The 23,923-nt window shown below is 44.3% G+C and overlaps 1 protein-coding gene across 3 annotated transcripts in view; it reads left to right on the top strand.

The window, feature by feature from the left end:
• The first annotated feature begins 3,945 nt into the window (after positions 1 to 3,945).
• RSPO2 (R-spondin 2) overlaps positions 3,946 to 23,923 on the top strand; it is a 168,513-nt gene continuing 148,535 nt past the window's right edge. Inside the window, exons 1-2 of one of the 3 annotated variants that reach the window (XM_037892128.2) lie at positions 3,946 to 4,314; positions 4,620 to 4,911. In XM_037892128.2, the coding sequence (XP_037748056.1) occupies positions 4,818 to 4,911 (94 nt within the window). In that variant the 5' untranslated portion in view covers positions 3,946 to 4,314; positions 4,620 to 4,817. Of the gene's footprint in view, positions 4,315 to 4,619; positions 4,912 to 5,218; positions 5,502 to 23,923 lie in introns of those variants that run through there. The other 2 variants (XM_037892127.2, XM_043539179.1) reach the window with 2 other exon arrangements.

Here is a 23,923-nt window from a genome sequence, read left to right on the forward strand (position 1 = left end):
GGTTCAACTGCTTTATATTGCAACAGCAGCAGTATTTTGGCTTCTCTACAGGGGTGAGTGGAAGGAAATCTTTTTTCAGTCAGCACACTACACATAAAGCTGAGTTTTGAATGAATGGAGCTCAAGTGTTGTAAAAACATAAGAAATCAGACGGGTAAATAATGAATACTGTGCAAGCACATTATTCCAACTGATTATGCTTGAGGTCGCCAGAATGCTTACATTATTCTGATCTTGCAAGGTGTTCCACACAGATCAGCCTCTGCACAGAGCTCGGCTGCTGACTATGGTGACAGTTTTCAGAGTAGCAGTCGTGTTACTCTGTATCCACAAAAAGAAAAGGAGTACTTGTGGCACCTTAGAGACTAACAAATTTATTTGAGCATAAGCTTTCGTGAGCTACAGCTCACTTCATCGGATACATTCAGTGGAAAATATAGTGGGGAGATTTATATACACAGAGAACATGAAACAATGGGTGTTACCATACAGACTGTAAGGAGAGTGATCAGGTAAGGTGAGCTATTACCAGCAGGAGAGCAGGGTGAAGGGAGGGAACCTTTTGTAGTGATAATCAAGGTGGGCCATTTCCAGCAGTTGACACGAACCTCAGAGGAACAGTGGGGTGGGGGTGGGGGATAAAAATGGGGAAATAGTTTTACTTTGTGTAATGACCCATCCACTCTCAGTCTTTATTCAAGCCTAAGTTAATTGTATCCAATTTGCAAATTAATTCCAATTCAGCAGTCTCCCAACACCACATTCTACAAGCCATTACCCTCTGATCCCACTGAGAGTTACCAAAAGAAACTACACCATTTGCTCAAGAAACTCCCTGAATTAAGCACAAGAACAAATCCGCACAGACACACCCCTGGAACCTTGACCAGGGGTATTCTATCTGCTACCCAAGATCCATAAACCTGGAAATCCTGGACGCCCCATCATCTCAGGCATTGGCACCCTGATAGCAGGATTGTCTGGCTATGTAGACTCCCTCCTCAGGCTCTACACTACCAGCACTCCCAGCTATTTTCGAGACACCGCTGACTTCCTGAGGAAACTACAATCCATCGGTGATCTTCCTGAAAACACGATCCTGGCCACTATGGATGTAGAAGCCCTCTACACCAACATTCCACACAAAGATGGACTACAAACCGCCAGGAACAATATCCCCGATAATGTCACGGCAAACCTGGTGGCTGAACTTTGTGACTTTGTCCTCACCCATAACTATTTCACATTTGGGGACAATGTATACCTTCAAATCAGCGGCACTCCTATGGGTACCCGCATGGCCCCACAGTATGCCAACATTTTTATGGCTGACTTAGAACAACGCTTCCTCAGCTCTCGTCCCCTAACTCCCCTACTCTACTTGAGCTACATTGATGACATCTTCATCATCTGGACCCATGGAAAAGAAGCCCTTGAGGAACTCCACCATGATTTCAACAATTTCCATCCCACCATCCATCTCAGCCTGGACCAGTCCACACAAGAGATCCACTTCCTGGAGACTATGGTGCTAATAAGCGATGGTCACATAAACACCACCCTATACCGGAAACCTACTGACTGCTATGCCTACCTACATGCCTCCAGCTTTCATCCAGGCCACACCACACGATCCATTGTCTACAGCTAAGCTCTACGATACAACCGCATTTGCTCCAACCCCTCAGACAGAGACAAACACCTACAAGATCTCTATCAAGCGTTCTTACAAATACAATACCCACCTGCTGAAGTGAAGAACCAGATTGACAGAGCCAGAAGAATACCCAGAAGTTACCTACTACAGGACAGGCCCAACAAAGAAAATAACAGAACGCCACTAGCCATCACCTTTAGCCCCCAACTAAAACCTCTCCAATGCATCATCAAGGATCTTCAACCTATCCTGAAGGATGACTCATCACTCTCACAGATCTTGGGAGACAGGCCAGTCCTTGCTTACAGACAGTCCCCCAACCTGAAGCAAATACTCACCAGCAACCACACACCACACAACAGAACCACTAACCCAGGAACCTATCCTTGCAACAAAGCCCATTGTCAATTCTGTCCACATATCTATTCAGGGGACACCATCATAGGACCTAATCACATCAGCCACACTATCAGAGGCTTGTTCACCTGCACATCTACCAATGTGATACATGCCATCATATGCCAGCAATGCCCCTCTGCCATGTACATTGGCCAAACTGGACAGTCTCTACATAAAAGAATAAATGGACACAAATCAGACGTCAAGAATTATGACATTCAAAAACCAGTTGGAGAACACTTCAGTCTCTTTGTTCACTTGATTGCAGACCTAAAAGTGGCAATACTTCAACAAAAAAAACCCTTCAAAAACAGACTCCAAGGAGAGACTGCTGAATTGGAATTAATTTGCAGACTGGATACAATTAACTTAGGCTTGAATAAAGACTGGGAGTGGATGCGTCATTACACAAAGAAAAACTATTTCCCCATGTTTATTCTCCCTTGCACTACTATTCCTCTGACGTTCTTGTCAACCACTAGAAATGGCCCACCTTGATTATCACTACAAAAGGTTCCCCCACCTCCCAGCTCTCCTGCTGGTAATAGCTCACCTTAAGTGATCACTCTCGTTACAGAGTGTATGGTAACACCCATTGTTTCATGTTCTCTATGTATATAAATCTCCCCACTGTATTTTCCACTAAATGCATCCGATGAAGTGAGCTGTAGCTCACAAAAGCTTATGCTCAAATAAATTTGTTAGTCTCTAAGGTGCCACAAGTACTCCTTTTCTTTTGACTTTAGTGAGGCTCCCTTCAGACATGGAAGTGTGCCTCTGCAAAACAACTTGCAGGATCAGGGCCTAATTTACTGAAAATCTTGAGTCAGCCAGAGATTGTTTTTATAATGCACCTGGAACATCAAGTGATACTTAACTTTCCTTTGGAGACTTTCACCCGGTAAGCAGTTTGCAGGAGGCAAAGACCACAAGACAAAGAAGATGAACCTGGTTTTTGGGATACTGAATGAATGGAGAGAAAGAGGAAGAGATGAACAAGGATTTTAGTCTGGGGAAGAATGGGGAACAGATGAAGCTGGATTGAGGACACTGTAGACCAGGAGATACTCTGGGTTTAAGGACTTGGGAGGAGGGGCTGTAGGAGAAGCTCCAGGATTGTATAGAGATTTGAAGCATTATGCAAAGCGTATTGACACAAAGGAGAGAATTTCTATTGACTTAAAGGGCTTTGGATCCTTCCCTTGCAAAGGGCCCCAGGCCTTAGAAGCCCCAGAGGAAGGGGTGGAGGAGATGGTCTACCAGGCTGTAGGACCCTGCCTGCGGCTTCAGGACATAGGCAGAGGAATTGGAAATTCTTTGTGGTGTCGACTGGCAACAGTTGCCGAGGCCAGAAAAGAGAGACAAAGCTGAAATATGAGAGGCAGTTACAGTGTGGCCAACATCTGCCCACAACCCCAAGCAGCAGGCTCCTGGGGGAGCTACCAGGCTTTGGAGAGGAGCGGGAGAGGAGAGGTGGATCTTGCATTAGGGACTTGCGGAGGAAGAGAGCCTCTAGGCCAGCGGTGTCCAATATGTTTGCCACTAGCCACATGTGGCTAATAGGCTACTGAATTGTGGCTAATGCGAGTGGCTTTTTTTATAATGTGGCTTTTTTTATAATGTGGCTAATAAGAAAAATTCAAAACCACCAGTGTGGCTAGCAGCGAATTTCTGTTGGACACCGCTGCTCTAGGCTGAGGACTTTGCCGTTCAAGCCCCGGGGAGGGAGGGAGGCAGCCCGGCATAGGGCTTTAGGACCCTGAGGCACCACAGCGCCCCGCGGCGCTAGGACCTGGCGGAAGGGGCGCGGGGGCCGCTCCGAGATGCTGTGGACCACAGCACCACCTACTTACTGCAGCCTCCGGCCCCCAGCGCATCCCTCTGGCGCGCCCCGGCTGCGGAGGGCGAGGGCGAGTCTGCCCCGCCGGACAGCCCCCACGTCACAGCCGGAGCGCGGGGATAAAAGGGCCGGGAGGCGAGGCGCAGCCGGACTCGTGGGGCGGCAGCGCCCCTGGTTGCTCCCCAGCAGAGGCGGGGGGCTGGCGAGGGGCACGTTGCAAAAGCCGCCGCTTCACCTCCCGGCCAGGCAGCCGCTCCGGCCGCCCCGCGGAGCCCCCGCGCCCCTCAGCAGAGCGGCTCCCAAACTTCGCCTGCCCACGTGTTGCTGGCGGAGTCCCGGGGAGCCGAGGGGCGCCGCTTCCTTGACCCGCGGCCGGTGCGGCTGGAGGGGCTGCTCCGCGGCTTGCTCGGCGCTGAAGGTACGGACCGTGCGCCAGAGCCTGCCCCGAGGGGCGCCGGGCTCCTGCCCCGCCAGTCCCCCGGTGGGGGGCAGACAAAAGAGCCCGGCGTTGCCTTGGCACAGCGAGCCCCGGCCGAGCCTGCCTGGCGCTCCCTGAGTGCAGCCACCTGGGGCAGAGCTGGGGCTCGTGGCGGGTCGTGCCCGCGCCGCTCGGTGTTGCCATCCCCGTGGCCTCGGGGCAGGCAGGGAGGGTGGGACTAACCCCCCGTCCCCGTCCCCCCTCACACACAGACATAACCACCCCTCTCTGCGCCTTGTCTGCAGATCAAAGGAGATGCTGGGAGCTGCTGCCAGCTCGCAGCGCCTGGCCAGGGGCGCGGCAGGCGGGTGGTGACTCCGCAGCCGGAGCGGACCCTACCGCCGCTCAGCCTGGCACCGCCGCTCCCCGCGGCGCCTGCCCCAGCCCCGCCAGCCGACTGATTCGCCCCCTCTGAGAGAAGCTGCCCACCCTCGCCGCCCAGGATGCGGTTTCGCCTCTTCTCCTTTGCCTTGCTCGTCCTGAACTGCATGGATTACAGCCACGGCCAAGCCAGCCGCTGGAGACGCAGCAAAAGAGGTCAGTAGCGTGGCACCCACCGCTGCCCCGGGGCTGCGCGGCCCGCCGGCGGCTGCCGCCCCCCTGCCTAGCTGGGTCCGGGTCCGTGCGCTGGGGGGGAGCGCCTGTCCGGCACGCGCGGCCGGGGACCCGCCAGCCCCCGGGGGGGGGGGGGGGGGCGGGGGTGTGCGCTGGCGGCGCTGCTCAGCCTTAGCCTACAAGTGACTTATTGGGGAGCAACAAGTGCCTCCTGCCCGCTCCCCGAGCTGGCCCGGGAGGTGCAGTCGCGCTCGCCCTCCCCACTGAGCTCGCCCTCCCGGCTGCCAGGCAGGTGGATTAAAACCCCATCGACAGAAGGCACCGCCTCAGCTGCCCTGCCTTGAGACCCACGCCCCCCAGTCCCCTCGGAGCTGCGCTAACTCGCAGAGAAACCCCGTGGGCTGGTTGGTCCCAAACGGAGGAAATCCCCGTTTGCACGTGGGGAGTTGAAAATCCCAGCCGACCTGCGTTTGTCAGCGAGAGCCGTGGGACCGGGCGATGAACGTGGCTCTCTGCTGGGGGGGACACATCGTGCTGAAACGGGGGATCGGCGCTGGAAGCTGCGACGCCAGGTTTGCTGGGGGGGGGGGTCTATTTAGAGTAGGGTGGATTGGGTACCAGGAGCCCGTCAGTGAAAGGGGCGCGTTGCGTGTGCGGTGCGACTGCCCATCCCAGCACCAACGGGACTGGATCCAGAGACAGGACATTAGATGGTCTGGTGAACAGAGCAGCAGTGAATCTAGAAGCCGCAGGTCCATTGATGGCCATGTGATCTAGATTCACCTGCACAGTCCTATTCCTGCGCTCACTCCCCGCTGCTGAATGACCCAGCGGTAGCCAGTGGGTAACCCCTGTGTGCGAGCGAGCGAGCCCTCTCCCCTTGGGACCTGAAAGAACCGGGTTGTTGATTGTCCGCGTCGTAATTTCATGCAACGTCTCCCGCAGCCCCAGAGACTCCCCTTTGTCCCAGGAGATAGTCTTGATAGCGCTGCTGATTCTAGATCAATAGGTCCCGACTCTTCCCCTGCCCAGCCTGGGAGGTGATCTGTTTATAACGGGCTTTATGGAGAAATATTCCTGCCTCTGGCTCTCCTGGGGGCAGCGCTTCTGCCCGCCTCTCACTGCTCTGTTAAACTGTTCTCACTTCAGCCCTTTGCCAAGCGGATGCAGCACTTCTCAGTCCCGAGTACGCCTGAGCTCCTTTTACAGACGGGATCTGGTCTTATGCCTATGGTGATTAGTTGCACATGGTAAATTATTCTACCCTTCAGAAGTTATTACCTTGCATATATCTACAACTACTAATGAGCTTGTATTTACCACTGGAAGTAAACTACTTTGTCATTTACCCTGTAAATTGGTTTTAAACCAGTCAAAGTTTTTTTACACTATACTTTTACGGATGACTGGTTTATATCTAGGAAAGGGATTTTTTTAGCTGAAAAAAAAAAGATCTAAATGTATTTCAGGGACTAAAATAGGATTTTGTTAAGTACATATTTGTTTAGGTTGGGAGTCATTAAATCTAGTTTAGAGTCTTGTTTCCTCATTATATTGTCCCAAGGAATGTTTTGGGCACTTTATAATGTAAGGTTTCAGAGTAGCAGCCTGTTAGTCTGTATCCGCAAAAAGAAAAGGAGGACTTGTGGCACCTTAGAGACTAACAAATTTATTTGAGCCTAAACTTTCATTTCGGATGCATCCAATGAAGTGAGCTGTAGCTCATGAAAGCTTATGAAAGCTCATGAAAGCTTATGCTCAAATAAATTTGTTAGTACTCCTTTTCTTTTTTTATACGTAAGGAGATTGATAACTGATTTTGGCACACATTTGTTTTTATAAATCAATTTAAGGAGTTTTAAGAGGGACCCTTGCTTTTTAAATAGTGAGTTTCTTGAAGTACACATTACGGACACACAGAGAGATGATTTTGTATGAGGAATGCATTTTAGAGAATTATCACAAAGTCCTAATTTGTTTTGCTTCCAAATATTGGAGGTTTTCAAAAATTGGAATTGCTAGAGATTAGTTATTGGTGTTGTGGAATATGTCATTACAGCACCCATGTGGACAAAAGTGTTACTGCATCTTCGCTCCAAATTCAGTTGTTTTTTCTGAGTCTTGCCCTCATCTAGAACTATAGGTATCTAAATTTAAGTAGTTATATTGGTTTTCTCTTTCCCCACTCTTCGCCCCCACCCCATAGTTAAGAACAACAGAAAATCTGGTAATTCAGCTACTACTCACATTTCATAAGACATTGTAATCAAAAGGTTATTGGTAAACCTGTTAACGTCTCCAGTACTTAGCAAATATAAGTCCCAATAAAACTGCAAAGCAGAAGAGGCTTATACTTTCAGGCACACGTAGACTTCTGAGTGGGTCAAAATTACATTGTAAAATGATTTAGTTCTGATGTTTTCCCAACAGATGGTTTGCAGAATTAAATTTTTGTATGCGTGGCTAAAACTGCAGCAGTCCTTTAAAGTGACCAGACTGACTATCTGTGCTAACAAAGGATATACTGTGTCTTTAATTAAATGTGGAACTACTTAGAGTGCTGGCTAGACAGTGGAGAGTGATAGCAGTATTTCTGCTTTACAGCACAGCTTAAGGATTGCATTGTGGGAGTATAGAAATGAATAGAGATCTAACTTGAGTTGCATGAATTGTCCCCCTACAAAAACTTAAGCTGGTTTTAATTGATCTCATGTTCACTGATTGATCTTAGACCAATTGTTGTACTTGCTGGATAACTGGCTTTCAGAAAGGAGATTGATTTAAATTAGTTTCTTGATGGACATTTGATTACTTGCAAAATAACATTGGTATTGACAGTTGACTTACTGGATCTGTTTTGTGCTATCACCTAAGGCTTTCATTTTTGACCGAAGAGAATGCAATATAGTTTCAGTTGATAAACTTTAAAGAAATAAAAGTGGCTGATGATAAGAGCTGAAGGCAAGATCTGTGAATATATTTGAAATTATAATTGACATTTACCATGCAACGTACAGACTGAAGTAATGTCTGAGTTCAGGATTCAAAATTCCTGTAATTTCACAATTTTTCCATTTCTCATCTGTAAATAATCAGGCATTCACCGTGGGGTACTGGCAGTTAGAACTTTTCTGGCATTCTATTATGTATATTATGTGATCTCAGATGCTCCATAATATAGTTTTCCTAATGAAATAAAATTCTTGGCATAGATCATTTCTCCTATGCAGTAGGAATCAATTGCATCCAGTTTGGAATGTCAAGCAAATCTACCATATTAACTGATTTTTAAAAAAAGCATTTTAAAAATCTGGACAATGACCTGTGGTTCTGCATTTCTGTGCATGGGAAATGGGATTTATAGCTAGCATATTCCAGGAGAGAATAGTAAATCCTGGAGAAGGCTGATCATATGTTTTCCTTCCTCCTTCTCCCCGTTTCCCATCCCAGAACAAATTATGTAACATAATACAATAAAAGTGGATGAAAAATTTGAGGTTTACATTTTGATTCCTAACAGGCATTGATTTCATGTTGTTAGTCAATTAAACAATATAAAATAAACAGGTCACATCAGAAATGTGTTCTTAAAATTCCTCAAAATCAAGAGATTTCTATTAGTGCAACAGGAAAAAAAGTTATAAATAAACATACATAACTTACACTGTCATTATTCTACACTTAATAGTTTTCTGCTGCGGCACTAAAATATTATTTGCTACAGTTAATTCATATCAGTACTCTTATTTTCGGAGTGGGAAGTCTTTGTCCAAGGGTGTCTCAAAGGTAGGATTTACTAGGAAGATTGTTTACTCTTCCTGCAGAAACTGTTTTAAAACCTATTTTAAAGTAATATAGGTGGAACACCAGTAGACTAATCTTGTATACCAAAGTATCTTCTTTCCTTTTCTTGATCTGGAAGGCATAATTGAATTTTGCAATTCTCTTGGATACTTACTTACCTAAGTGCTTGCTTTTACACTGGTCTTATAATGCGTTGGCTTGTCTTCAGGTCCCTATTCCTAGCTCCCTTAGTGGTCACCAAGCTTGCCTTGTGCGCCTTACCAATTGCAGCCAGTGTCTTGGTAATACCTCTTTGGGTCAAGCAGTTTATTGCATTATGCATTTGAGTGAATATCCAGCATCAGGGACATGTGAGAGATCAAAAGCTTCAAACCAAAATTATCTTAAAACATCTAGGAACAGTATCCTTACTTACAGGATGAGGGATTGGGTTCTGGAAAGCAGTGACTCTGAAAAGGACTTAGTGGTCATTATAGATAACCAAGCTATGATGTGATGCTGTGACAAAAAGTCTAATATGGTACTTGGATGTATTAATAGGCAAATACTGAACAGTAATAGGGAGCTGATGCTACCTATAACAGCCAAGAGCCCAGTGGCTATGGCACTCAATTAGGATGTGGGAGACTGAGGTTCAAGTCCCTCCTCTGAATCATGAAAAACCTGGAAAGATCATGGTTTCATCCTGATGCAAAATGAGAAAAATTCTGTACTTGAACTTTTTTCTTTAAATGGCAGCAAGAGAGGTTTAAGTTGGACATTAGTAAAAACTTCCTAACTGGACATTTTTAAGAGCAGGTTAGACAAATCACCTGTCATGGATGGCCTAGATAATACATAGCCCTGCCATGAGTGCAGGAGACTGGACTAGAAGACCTCTCAAGGTCCCTTCCAGTACTATGATTCTATGACTATCCTTACAGGATTGGTGAGACCACTACTGGAATGTTGCATACAGTTCTCATGTCTGCACTCTAAAAAGAGTTATGGAAAAATTAAAGAGGGCTAAAATAAAAGCTACAAGAATAAGTTGTTGTCTGGAAAATATACGTTGAGAAGGAGCTCAATATATTTAGCTTATCAAAGAGAAGGTTGAGGCAATGTGGCTATGATCACCAATATAATGAGAAGATATCTGATTCTAGAGGGCTCTTTAATCTAGCAAGCAAAAGCATAATAAAACTAGAAAACAGTGGCTAGAAATTAAAGTCAACAAAGTTCAAATTGAAAACAAGGTTAACATTTTAACAGTGAAGGTAACCACTGGGATGTGGAAGATTCTTCCTCACTTTGAGTCTTTAAACCAACATTGGATGTCTTTCTAAAAGAGATGCTCTTGTTCAGCTACGAATTGTTGAGCTGGGTGAAATCTATGTGCTGTGTTATGCAGGATGTCTGGTTAGATGATCATAATGGCCCTTCTGGCCTTAAAATTATGAAAAACAAGTCACCTTCTATCTTTGACTTCTGAGTACAAAACATACCTAGGTCTGAGGCTACATCCAGACTCGGCCGGGTAAGTGAGATTCTTAGGCCTGGTCTATACTACAAACTTAGGTCAACGTACGCCACCTTATGTTGACATAATAATGTATGCGTCTACGCTATCCGGTCTCTTTCTGCTGACCTAACTTGCCTGTAAAGTTGACTTAATTACTGCACCTCCACGAGAGGCGTAGTGCTTAATTAAATGTTGATGGGTCGCCAGAGAGGCAGTGTAGACACAATGTTGTGTAAGTCAAGTGAATTGGCCTCTAGAAGGTATCCCACAATGCTCCACTGTGATCGCTCTGGAGATCGTTTTCAACTCTGCTGCACAGCAGCCATGTACACAGGAAACAGCCCCTCCCTGTTAAAATCCCGGGGACTTTTGAATTCCCATTTCCTCTTTGATCAGCATGGAGAACTTGCCAACCCAGCTAATCATGGCGACCCAATGCCCGAAATGTGCTGCAGCCTGGAGTACACAGGAGGTGGGATCTTATAGGTCTGTGGGGAGAAGAGTCTGTGCAGGCACAGCTCCGATCCAACTGAAGAAATGTAGACATCAATGAAAAGATTGTGCATGGGGAAGAAGGGCTACACCAGGGACACACAGCCGTGCTGCGTGAAAATCAAAGAACTCGGCAGGTGTACCAGAAGACAAGGGAGGCGAACAGTCATTCTGATTCTGCACCACAGACATGCTGCTTCTACAACAAGCTGCATGTGATTCTCGGTGGTGACCTCACGACTACCCCCAAATGCAGTGTGTCTGAGTTCTGGGCCACCTCAGGCAACAATGAGGAGGACGTTCTGGGTGAGGTAGAGGAGGAGGAGAAAGGGAGACAGGCGAGAGGTGGATCCATTTTCTCCCAGAGCTATTTTTAACCTTGGAGCCCAGACAGTTGCAGGAAAGCATTGTGGCTGAGCATGATGCGAAGGAAGGCACTTCTGGTGAGTATGCAATTCCAATCAAACTGTAGGGCTTATATGGTCTTATATTTTATGTTTAATCTGAAGAAAAAGTGAGCTGCAGTGGGCATCTGCTTCCCAGTGGCTGCTCCAGCTAGGCAGGGGGTGCTCCCCGCCCCCGCCCCCCGGGTAAAAGACTGTGCACAGGGATGGCCCGGGAATCCTCCATGGAGATCTCTAGGAAACTTTCATGGAGGTACTCTGTCATCCTTTGCAGATGGTTTCTGGGGAGGGCTGCCTTATTTCTTCCACTACAGTGGAACACTTTCCCATGCCACTCCAATATTAACTTTGCTGGCATCATTGTGGTACACAGCGTAGCAGCATGAGGACCAAGTCTGTATCCAGACGCTTACAGCATCTGCTCCCTTGCCACCTCTGTTACCCTCAGAAAACTGATATCACACAGGGTCACCTATGGTGGAAGATGGTGGAAGTTTTCATTACAAGGGCTCGTACTGGAAACAATAGAGAATGTGATCCACCATGTATGGTGACTTCTGGGTCCCTCAGCCACACTTTCCCTAACATGCTAATGGTTTGGTTGGCAGGGGTCAGCACTGACCTCAGATTCTGCAAGTCCAGGGCGACTATTACCATCAACGTTAAGGGAAGGGGGGTGGGCTTCCTGTGTTCTCTCATGGCTGCAAACCATCCCTTCCCTGGAGCCACCTCAGATGAAGACCACAATTTGGAAGGCTTAATGCTGGTCCCAGGTCTCAGAGCAACATCCATGCTAGGGGTTATTGTCCATCTGCTCACCTGTTCTCCCGATGTGGGTTTTCCACAAGTTGCAGCCCAAGCTTCTGAGCCATGCTCACCATGACTGGAAAAGCAAACCAGTTTGTTGAATAGCTAGGGATTCTGATTATGTTCTGGTTTGCACTTGAGTGTAATAAGGGGAGTGTTTTTTAAATAGCAACTTTGTACAGCGAGTTGTCTGTAATGCTCACAACAAGAGTGCACAGCTGAGCGGGTCCATGCTTCTCAGGCTATGTTGTATGCATAGTTAAGCCGGGCTTTCGAAAAAAGGCATGAGAAAAGTATGGGTTGTTTGTCATTGATATCAGGGTAGGTAGGGAGGGAGAAAACTGTATCTTGGGAGGCCAAAGCCATGTTCCTGTTCCCCCCTGTGACAATGTTTTGGTCCCACGTGGCATTGCAAGCCCTTCCCAAAACCCCCCTGTTCCCCGCGGCTAGTTGCACTGTGGGATAGCTACCCATGGTGCAGTGCTCTATGCATCAATGCAAGTGCTGCTAGTGAGGATACACTCCACTGACACAATGAGTGTGGTGTGGACATGCACCACCGACTTCATTACTGTGGGGCAGGATGTCAACTTACATTAAGTCGATTTAACTTTTTAGTGTAGACATGCCCTTAGTTGCAGTAGAGAAAAATCAGAAGATCAGGGATCTGTTTTTTTATAACATTGATTACAAGAGAACTCTAGCTACATTTTCTGGAATTGAGGTGTTTCCTTGAAAAAAGCAGGCATAGTAGTTTTTCTTAATCAAGCAGCACAAGTTGCTTTTGCACAGATCTAGTGAAGTGGTTCTCAGACTTTTCCATACTGTGACCCTATGTTATAGCAGGAAAAAAGTTTTAGGACATTGTACCCCCCCCCTTCCATATAGCTATTAAATAGGGAGGCTGGTCACAACCCCCTGAAACTTGGTTGTGATTCTCCCTGATTGAGAACCGATAAGAACACAAGCACATAAGAATGGCCATACTGGGTGAGACCAAAGGTCCATCTATCCCAGTATCCTCGCTTCCGACAGTGGCCAATGCCAGGTGCCCCAGAGGGAATGAACAGAACAGATAATCATCAAGTGATCCATCCCGTCACCCATCCCCTCTTGGACCAGATCCTGTGCTCAGCTTAGGACTAAATCAAGAATTGCCTCTCCTTTTGTGGGTTTCAGAACTAGCTGCTCCAAGAAGCAGTCATTTAACCCATGATCAACCCATGATCTAGTGTGTAGTAACTGATTAGCTGATTGGGATCACGAGTCTGCATCAGCTTTAACTTTGTGTCTTTATAAAACTTGAGTCACAGAATTTATATATGAGTCATATATATATGAAAGAATAGAGTAAGGTGAAATCAAAATTCTGTGGCTCAAGTTATATAAACTTAAAGCTTAAATCATCTTCACAAATTGGTGTAGAGGGTGGGAAGGTTGGTGACATAGGAGAAGGCTATGCTTGGAGCTTGACCAATCCATTTTAGGGAGTGAGTGTGAAGCTTTAATGGCAATTTTGTCAGAATCTGCTTTCATATCTATTAAGCTTTCAGCCCTGGAGGTTGCAAAGAAAACATTGCAAACACGAATCAAGGATGAACTGATGAAGTGCTGTTTCTCTAACTGTGCAGACTTGACTGTTTCAGCTCACCCTGATGCTTCGAGACTTGCCAAGCTACCCCAGAATGAGATGTGACCAGTCTCATCAGTTTTCAATACTGATATTCAGAATCTGAGGAGCCGTGAAACTGAGATGAATCAGGCTGGTTTCTCACTGCTGCTGCTTGGAAAAGCTGACAGCAACAGTGTCAGGCTCTGGAGATATGTATTAGGATGAAAAATAAGGTTGGTTGAAGTGTAAAGTAGTGCCAGCCCTCCTCTGCATCTTTGTAGCAGCCAGGAGGCTCTGTGATGAGTGGGTGGGTGGGTTCTTTTGACAGACTGAAGCTTCAGATTTCAACACACCTACTAGTTGGAGGCTGGCATGAAAGCTAAGCCCTAAGTATGGAAGGGAGACAACCCCTCTAACTGCCTTAGGACCCTTGGGATTTCACAAGAATCTGACTTAGCTTCAGGTACATATCAGATTTTTTTTCTCCAGAGATTAAGGGGATTTCTGACAGCCTCCAAGGCCATCACCAAGGTGTGAGAAGCTAATCCCACCCCCTGACCTTGGATAGTTCTGTCTCGGACATCTCAAATTCTAAGATGCACGTGTGACTCTGATCTCCAGTTACCAAACTGTGGTCAATGGAGCACTTGCTGGTCACACAGTGCTGGCTTCTCTTTGTGATGATGCTCAGATACTACAGTGATACAAATAAATTGATTCATGTAACTTTGCTTTAATCTTATCTAGTCTTAAATAAGCTTTTGTTAAAAGTCTAAATAACTGTCCCAAATTTTGTTTAGTGAGTATGGAATGGGAAAGGTTGGTGATTGCCTTTCCCAGATTTTCCTCTTTATATCAAGAGTTGTTCCACTTAAAGGACATAAATAAAAAAGATAAAATGGGTGGCATGGGGAGGGAAGAGAAGGCTACCTAAAAGAAAGCAGAAGGAAACGATTAATATCCTAAATACCTAGATCATATGATAGCAAAGGGAGGAGAGATGCCCATAAAACAATCCTCTATTAAGTTGGGGCCCACAATATAGAAGAAGTTTGAGGTCCCCTGATCCAGTATAATAACATAGGTTCCTGGAACATCATTTTGGTGCGTTCATAGTTTGCAGACTCTGGAAATCAATACCTAAATCAATTAAATATCCCCTTTCTCAAAATATTTAATCAATTGCAGCCAAATACTCAGTGCAGCTATAAGCTTTTGCCCTTTAACTTCTGATTTTTTTTTTAGAAAAGCTTATGCTGTACTCTTACTCTCTTCCCTTTCTATCAGATAAACTGATTGTGTGATTGAATGACTTCAACAAATTATACATAGTGTTTACAACAATCTTATACAGTTTCATAATTATGTTTCAGAGTAAATGAAAACATTCTTTTGACTGAGTTATGAACTCTTATGGATGAAGATAACAGAAAACCTCATATATAGTTGCTATAGGATTAAAGGTGTCTTTAATTCTATTTAAGAAATTCAAACCCCTATAAACAGGAAATTAATATTTGTCTACAAATAAGCCAGAGTGGATGGATTAGGGAGTGGTCAGTACCGGACTCTGGTCCAAGGATTCTGTCCCTTTTTAGCTAAATTTCCAGATTTTTCTTCTTTATTATCTGAAGAATTTTTCTACTTACAAATGTAAACACATACACTGCACAAGTTATGTGTGAAAAGAAGGGAGTATGGTAGGAAAAGTGTTGCTAAAGAAGTGTAGAAAGAAACAGTATAGCAATTTCAACTTTTAGACCCTATGTATACTAGGTGTCTTTTGTACCAGTGCAGCTCCTTTGGTGTAAACCCCTCAATGTAGACAAGCTACAGCAGTTAAAACAAGATCTGTACTGGGAAATGTACCCTGGTAACATACTGGGGTTAGCTACACCAGTGCAACCCCATGTTGCTCTAGTCCATAGTGTCTACAATAGGAATTTGTGGTGTTATAGCTACACCGGCACAAACTTACCAAGCCCTTAGCATTGCTCCAAGTGGATGTGCTGGATGGAGTATGTCATCACAACTGTAGCTCTGATCCATTTCAGTCTAGGCTTGTATAATGACGACTTCTAGTTTCTGCCATGTATTACCACAAGATCTGTAATGGCTATTATACACTTTCATACAAATCCACTGACATATTTACCTAAAGAATCTACTAGCGAGTCTGCAGAAAAACTTCTGCCTATTTATTCTTTCTCTTTGGATGTTATGTTCTGAAGCCCTTGTACTTTTTTTAAGGTACATCTTAAAATTGCTGCCCTTTTCCCCAAACCCGCCCCATGATGATCTAGCTACTCTCCCCTATGTTTCACTCCTGTGGATGGTCATCTTTAGATAGGAGGGCAGAAGTCATGCAGCTAACTTCTCTCTTCCATTCAGCAAAGCCCCTTTTGGGACAGCTTGGCAGCCTAGTCTTTCTCTCATGAACTTATTGCTATGGCAGCAGCTGAATGATAGGAAAGACCTTCAGACCAGATATGGGCCCTGAACTTTCATAAAGTTTGGATCTGAACATTGTGGCTTGGACCCTGCTTTCTCATAGTTAATGGGGAGAATTCAGGAAATCACAAGGGGGTGTTCTTATCACCTTGCCACGTATAAAGGTTGTTGCTCATCAAGGTCCATGTTAATATAAACCTTAACATTCTGCTTTATCCATATGCTGAGGTGCTGCCATAGGCTGAAGTAGTTAATGCCTGTGCTTTGTCATGGCAATTGATCAGCTACTGCATCTTGAGGAGATCTCAGTTCTGCACATGTGTTGTGAGCTCAAGATGTTTTTCTCAATGCAACATTGCTAGCTAGTGAACAGCAGTGATTCCAAGGATGCTGTGATGACAGTGGGTTGTGGTTTCTTTGTTGTGATGATGAAATGCTACAGAATTACGAGAGGTCACCACCATTTTTTTTCATTCAATACACTCTTTATTGAACTCTCCCCATGATGCACCTGATTTCAAAGACTTCTTCAGAACTGAGGCTCAGTAAAAAGGAAAATCTGTGACTAAAATTTTTAAGAAACCGATTGGGGTTTTTTTGTATTAAAGTTATTACAGTAACTTTTGGTTCTTCTAGAATGTGTTTAGAGAAAATGTTTAAATTGACGCAAGTTTATTTTTTTCACTCAAATATTACAGCAGCAAAAACCTCATTGTAATCTGAGTGGGACTTGTGTGTTATGAGACTCTGTATAGAATATATTCCAAATGTTAGTTAAGAATATTATAATTTTCTGCATTACTGTAATGCCTATGAGGCCCATTGCGCTAGGCACTGTGCAGACACATAGTGAAAGATAGCTCTGCCCTGAAGAGTAAATAGACAAGACAGCCATAGTGTGGGAGGGGAAACAGAGGCACAAAGAGGTGCTGTGACTTGGCCATCATCATGCAGTAGATCAGCGGCAGAGCCAGGGAATAGAACGCAGGTCTCCTGACTCCCAGTTCATAGCCATATCCACTGAATCACACTGCCTTTCTGCTTTAAAATGTCATTATAGTGCAAGCCTCAATTTGAAACTGCAGAATTCTGGCGTGACTATATTTCTGTCAGCGGACGTGGAAAAGGGGGAGTGATTGTTGTGTCCGCTGTATAATTTCCACCCTGCTCTCCCATGTGCGCACACACTCTTCTTTTAACCCTGCAGAGGCTTTCTAGTGGTTACTCCAGAGAAATCTGGCTCAGCTTGTTTTTGGGGAGGCAGGAAGGAGAGGAGCTATATTTCTCCTCTCCTCAGGTATGGATATCATCTGTGCCTAATTCATCTGTGGTTCATTAACCATAGGTCTTGTCTGCAGTGCTCTCAGACAGTGGTTTTGTTCTTGGTGATTGCTAACTTGGGTCTTCTTAGACCCACTCACCCTTGGGGAATATGAGAGAGGCAGAGGGGCATCCTGGAGAGCCTCTGGGGTTTCTTACTCTGGGGAATCCCCAGGGTACAAAGGTTTGGGAAGCTGAACTCTCTGCAGCTTCATAATTCTCCTAGCCCCTTTGTAGGAAACACTGACAACCTCATGTTTCCTGGTCTCTGCGAGGAGGGAGGGAGGGAACAGTTTAGGTCCAGAATTTAGGTCCAACACAGTTCCCAGAATATGCCCCTCCTTTTTTCATACATGGACCCAAAAGGCAAAGTTTGGAAAAAACAGAAGTAGAAACTTAAGGGAAATTAAAAAACAAAATGAAAAGAAAGTGAAGGTGGAAAGAGGAGTTGATCTGAGTGACCTGGGCTGTTGAGTTTATCCCTGATTTTCCACATGTCCCAGGAGCTCTGCTTCCCACCTTACTACCTAGCTTTTACATAAGCTTTTCCGTCCTCTGTTTCTTCTTTCCCCATTGAACACTTCATAATTCACTCAGTGACACACTGTGAGTGAAATGGCCAAGGCGTTGGGCCCGATTCCGAGCTTCCTCCCTCTGGGGTAAATCCGGAGTGATTTTAGGGGAATTACACTAGCAGTAATACCAGCGTTAGTTAGATCAGAATGAGGCATGCTGTGTTCCTTGTAACTTTTAAATGGTGCTTCTGTGCATTGTGTATTGCAGTGCTCTTGTAGTGTCAGACATGCTGAGATCCAACCAAAAAGGCTGAAAGCTGGGCAATGCTCTTAAATAAGAGTTGGAGTTCACTTGAGAACCCAGATTCTCATTTTCATTCTTTCCAGTTCTATTTCCATCAGACTCCTGGAAAAAAATCTAGCAGCCTCCAACTTCTATGTTACTTATGGTAACGTTAGCAGCAGCATAAATACATGTAGGTCTCCCCCCCCAACTTTTGGAGAAGGATTGTAATGTGACCCTTCTAAATCTGAATCCTAAAACAGACTTGGTCTCACGTTGTTTTCTCTTAATAGCTTTCCAAGCAGCTACTAAGTGAAACTACTGCATGTTCGTCCTGGTGTAATCTGAGGCTCACTGGGTAAAATAACAGTCTGTGCTACTTAAACACACTCTGGAAGGCTTAAGGAGGAGAGGAAAGAAAATATTTGAGGAGATCAGCTGGATGTGGTCGAATACAAGTAACGTCACCTGAGAAGGATTAGAGCTTGCCAAAGCTTGACCTGAATGAGAGACCTCCATTTAGGTCTTGTGTTCCTACCAGATCAGCTGCTGGTAGTCTTTCCGTGGGCAGTTTTCTACCAGCAATCAAACAATGAAAGGGTCCAGTGATTTGCTTGGCTTCAATGTCTCAGCTGCAGTAAAGTTAAAAAAAAAATCAAAAAAAAAAAATCCCAGTTTAACATTCTTCCTCCTTATTAGCTGCAGCTGGCTCTTTCTAATTAGAAAAGTCTTAACATTTTTTCATTTACACTCTGTGGCTTTTATCCTCACTTAGAGCTCAGTGTGTGCTCTCTAACTGATCAAGCACTACACGTGTAGTTCATATGTTTAGCTTTGAGTTGCCTCTGAAAATACTTGTATTGGCACTTTACACTTTAAAACTCCACTTTAGAGTCCAACTGAAAATGTAGAGTACAGTGGCTATTCAGAATGGTGCAATATCAATGGTTGTCTTCCCCCTCACCCCCTGTAATCTACCTGTAAGTGCTTCAAGCCCATGTGTTTAGTGTGTAGTCCCTATAAAGATGCCAACTCCTTAGTATAGACCTTGCACTTCTAGAGTGCCTTCTACTGGAGGATCTCAAAGTCTTTTTCCAGCACCCTTGTGATGGAGGGGGAGGATCAATTACAAAGGTGGAAGCTGAGGCTCAGGAAGCAGGGCCGGCTCCAGGCACCAGCTTTCCAAGCAGGTGCTTGGGGCGGCATTCAGAATGGGGTGGCAGTCCGTGTCCCGTGGTGGCAATTAGGTGGCAGCTCCGCCGCTCTGCCCACTGCGGAGGCTTTTGGGCGGCAGCTCCGCCACTCTTCCAGGCATGGCGGCAATTCGGCAGCAGCTCCGCCGCTGCTGTGGAGGCGGCAATTTGGTGGCGACTGCTTTGGGCAGCAAAATTGGTAGAGCCGCCCCTGTGAGGAAGGTAAAGGCCTGATTATTTTTTTCTCCATAGGTGCTGAGGAATGGGAACTGCAGATGCTCAGTCCCTCTGAAAAATCAAGTTGCAAGTGTCGCTTAACTAAAAAACGGGAAATATTTGTATATAGCTATCAAGAAAATCTAGAGTTTTCATAATTAACTATGGCAGAACAGGAACGGCATACTACGGCCATTGGGAGCTGTGAGTGGCTGTACCTGCGGACGCTCAGGTAAACAAAGTGTCTTACGGCCTGACAGGAGCTTACCCTGAACAAGCTGCGAACTAAGTTTGGGAACCCCTGGACTAGATGGACTATAAGTCTGGTCCATTATGGCAATTCCTGTGTAATTGTTTTGTGAAAAAAGATCGAAATTAAGGAAACTTTAACCAACTCTAGATTTTGCCAATTTCAACACATAATTACTTGCCACTTTAGAATGTGCTTGCAATCAGTGGCCAAACCTGAGAGAAATGACCCACGCTGTAGGAGGAAAGGACACACCATTTCAAATTTTAAAATGCTGTGGAGGAATCATTTATTTCTCCTAAAGGTTTATATTGAAACAATTTATTGTTGGAGCTATTTATTTGGTGATATCTTTCTTTCCTATTTATATCTCATTTCTAGCCAAATTTCCTGGCTTTTAGATTCTGGTAAACCATTTAGCTGCTTCATTTAACCATACAGGGTCTGTCTACACTTGGAGCTGGGGGTGTGATTCTCCGCTGCAGGAGTCATACTTGTGCTAGATCTTGTTGAGCTAGCGCACTAAAAACAGAGTGTAGCTATGGCCATGCAAGCTGCAGGATGGGCTAGCTGCCCTGAGCATGAGCCTGTCGGACGGCAGGCACAGATCTGGGGCAGCTAGCACATTTTATCACACACTCTGCTGCAGCTACACTTGATTTTTAGTGCCCTGGCTTGACAAGAGTTAGCACGAGTATGTCTCCTCCAGCTGGGAATCAAACCCCTCAACTCCAAGTGTAGATGTACCCATAGTACGATGAAGGTTATTTTTTCTTTGCAAACTAAATATTAATTACAGTATTTAAAAACTACACTCCATCCCTCGCTACCCTCAGCAGTAACAATGTAATAATCCCTTAGATGTTCCATTGTATGGGGTAACTTCTGATTGGTTTAGATACTAGTGTTTAACTAAAGGAGAAATTTAATTAGCTGAACAGTCTTGTTTATGTTCAAATATATCCTAGAGTGATTACTACATTTGTAATTTGATACTACAGTTTACAGCTTTACTTAAATATCTTGAGTGGTTTAGTGGTAACAGCATGACATTTGGAGTCAAGATGGAAAAAGCCAAAATTACCAGAAGAGCTGGTCATTAAATTCAGAATTTAAAAATTTTCCAACCCCTGAAAAAGCATGAATTTTCCATGAAATCTTTGTTTTTAAAAAAATACCTTTATTTTTTGACCAGCTCTGTTGAACAGATCTGCTGTTTACTTTTGCTCTGTGGCCTCGGACAAGTCAGAAAGGGCCTGATTTTTCAGAACTACTGAGAATTTGCAGCGCCAGTGGAAGTACGGATGCTTTGCACATCTGTTAGTCAGGCTCTAAATCTCAGTGCCTCAGTTCTACATTTGTAAAATAAGGATGATAGTATGTGCCTCTCCCACAGTGGTAGTGTGAGGCTTAGTTAAACTATTGTAGTGTGCCTTGATTTCCTTGGATGAAGGGTACTATAGAATTAGGAAAGTATATTTATACTTCTGTTGTATAACTCCCTAAAAACTATGGGGACATCTTAATATTTTAAAACAGCATGTTAAAAGCAACTTACAGAGAGCCTCATTTCTCAGCACTACATTCTGGAAAAAGCAAGTGCCTGGTATCTGAAAACAAGGAACCAAGGAGGGTCAAAGTCTTTGCCCTTTATCTCAGAGATGTTTCATAGGAATGTTTTTCCTGCTCCCACCCATTTCCAGCTCTTCTGGTTCAGGGTGTATATACATTGATAATGCAGGATAGATTTTAAGGACACAAATGAGTTTCATATTTTCCATCTTGTCTCTAAAATTCACCTTTTCCCCTCCACGCTTACTGCTAAAACCATGGTGTCTCTCTCTTCTTGACTATTGTAATCTTTCTCAGTGCCACTCCCCTCCCCTCATAGTTTACCCAGGACTCTACGGCTAAAATCATCTTGGTCTTCTGCCACTCCAATCTCATTAGCTCCCTTTCCCCTCATGGAATCGTAACTGTCACTGGTTTTCTCTCTCCTCCTTTATCAAATTCAAGCTTCTTTCCTGAGACACTGTGCAGCTTCACTCCTACTTATCCCTTTCTCCTCATCCTCCTATGTCACTTCTCACTCCTTATTTTCTTCAGAGGAGTGCTCCATAGCTCTGAGGTTACAGCACTGGCCTGTAAAGCACAGGTCATGTGTAGACCTTGCTAAAATGCTATTTTGATGAAAAATGGCATTTTGTCAGGAAATTTTTGTTTTGGTTAATGTTTTCCAGGCTTTTTTTGGTCAAAAAACTGTTTTTGTGTGGGGAGGGGGCGGGGGAGGGTGTGTATGTGTAAAATTCCAATTTTTGTCTTTTAAAAACTTTTGACACTTCGAAATTTCCCTCAAAAAAGCAAATTTACTACTTTTTAATCAGCTCTAGTCTTGAGTTCTAATTTCACTGAGGACTTGTGAAATATTTCCAAAAATTTAGAATGGAAAAGTGAATTTGACAATAGGGCACTGCATACGGATGCAGAAGAGCTATATTTGTCTCCCAGCTCAGCCACAGACTTCCTGTGTGATCTTGGTTAAGTCACTGAGTCTACCTTGTAAAATGGGGATAAGACTTGCTTGTCTGAGAGGGCTGTCACAAGGATAATCTATTAATAATTGTGAGGCACTTGGACACTATGGTGATGAGTGCCATAGAAGAGAGATGGACTAATACCCAAAAAGACACAATCCAACAACCAAGGAAGAAGTCCATTCTGTTTAAAAGATCAACCTCATTTAGAAGGGAAGCTGTAATTTAAAAAAAAAAATACAATAAATGAAAAAAAGTAGAAGCTGATAGTAATTAATATTAATAAGAAGCTAAGACTTGTAGAAAATTGGTAAGGAAATCAAAGGGATGCAAGGAGTAATCCAGCAGAGTTAAGAATAATAGGAAAGATATTTTAAAGTATATAAGGAATAAAAAGTATCCTAAAAAGGTATTGGTCTATTACTAGATGGATATGGTAGAATTATCAATAATAATGCAGAAAAGGAAGAACTGTTTGATAAGTAGTTCTGTTCTGTATTTGGGGAAAAAAGAGATGATGTGGTCATATAATATGGTAATACTTTCCATTCTGCTAGTATCACAGGAGGATGTTAAAGAGCAGCTACTAAAGTCAGACATTTTTAAATCTGCAGGTCCAGATAACTTGCATCCAGGAGTTTTAAAAGGACTGCCTGGGGAGTTTGCTGGACTACTAATGCTGATTTTCAATAAATCTTGGAACACTGGGGATGTTCCAGACAACTAAAAGGCTAATGTTGTACGAATATTTAAAAAATGTAAGCGGGATGATCTGGGTAATTATAGGCATGTCAGTCTGAGCCCTGTTAATGACACGATGGATACAAGTTCCTAAGTCAGATAAAATTAACATCTGTTCTTTGTTTCTGCTTGCTTCTTCTTTGCACCTTCTTTCATACTGCTGTTTATGCCTAGAATGGTTTGTCTTTTACCCCTTACTACTCTCCTCCTTCAGTCTCTTCCATACAATGCACTTTTGTGAAGTCTTCCTTCACTGATCTCCTTGCCATCCATAAGTGCTGGAACTAGGGATTCTGGAGGTGCAGCAACACCCCCTGGCTTGAAGTGGTTTCCATCATATACAGGGTTTACAGTTTGGTTCAATGGCTCTCAGCACCCCCACTATTCAGATTGTTGCAGTACCCCTGTTGCCCTTTGTGTGATGGAGTGGGAAACTGGGCCTTCTGCCCCCATGCCTTTTGTTTATAGAACTAGTGTGCCATGCATTTGTCTAATTGGTCTGTGCGTTCTTCAGAGTAGAGACCTTGGAAGAAATTTTGACCCTATTGAAATCAAATCAATCAATCAAATCTCCCATTGACTTAAATGGGGGCAGAATGTTACCCCTTGTTCTCAAGTTCTTTGTAGATCATAGTAATGACTAATAAGAGACTTCAGTAACTTTACTCACATGAGTATGTTAATTAGTTCTCTTGGGAATATCAACATGAGTGAAGTTACTTGCTTATAAAGCACACTCAGTATTTTATGCAGATTGTAAACTCCATTGGTTTTGGATAGCTGAGAAATAACGTAGGAAGGGTGGAGTAGGGATGGTGTCATTGTACAATTGTCTTGTACAATACCAAACATGTTGTTGGTGTTCTGTAAA

Source organism: Chelonia mydas, chromosome 2, assembly GCF_015237465.2.
Source record: "Chelonia mydas isolate rCheMyd1 chromosome 2, rCheMyd1.pri.v2, whole genome shotgun sequence".
NCBI lineage: Eukaryota > Metazoa > Chordata > Testudines > Cheloniidae > Chelonia > Chelonia mydas.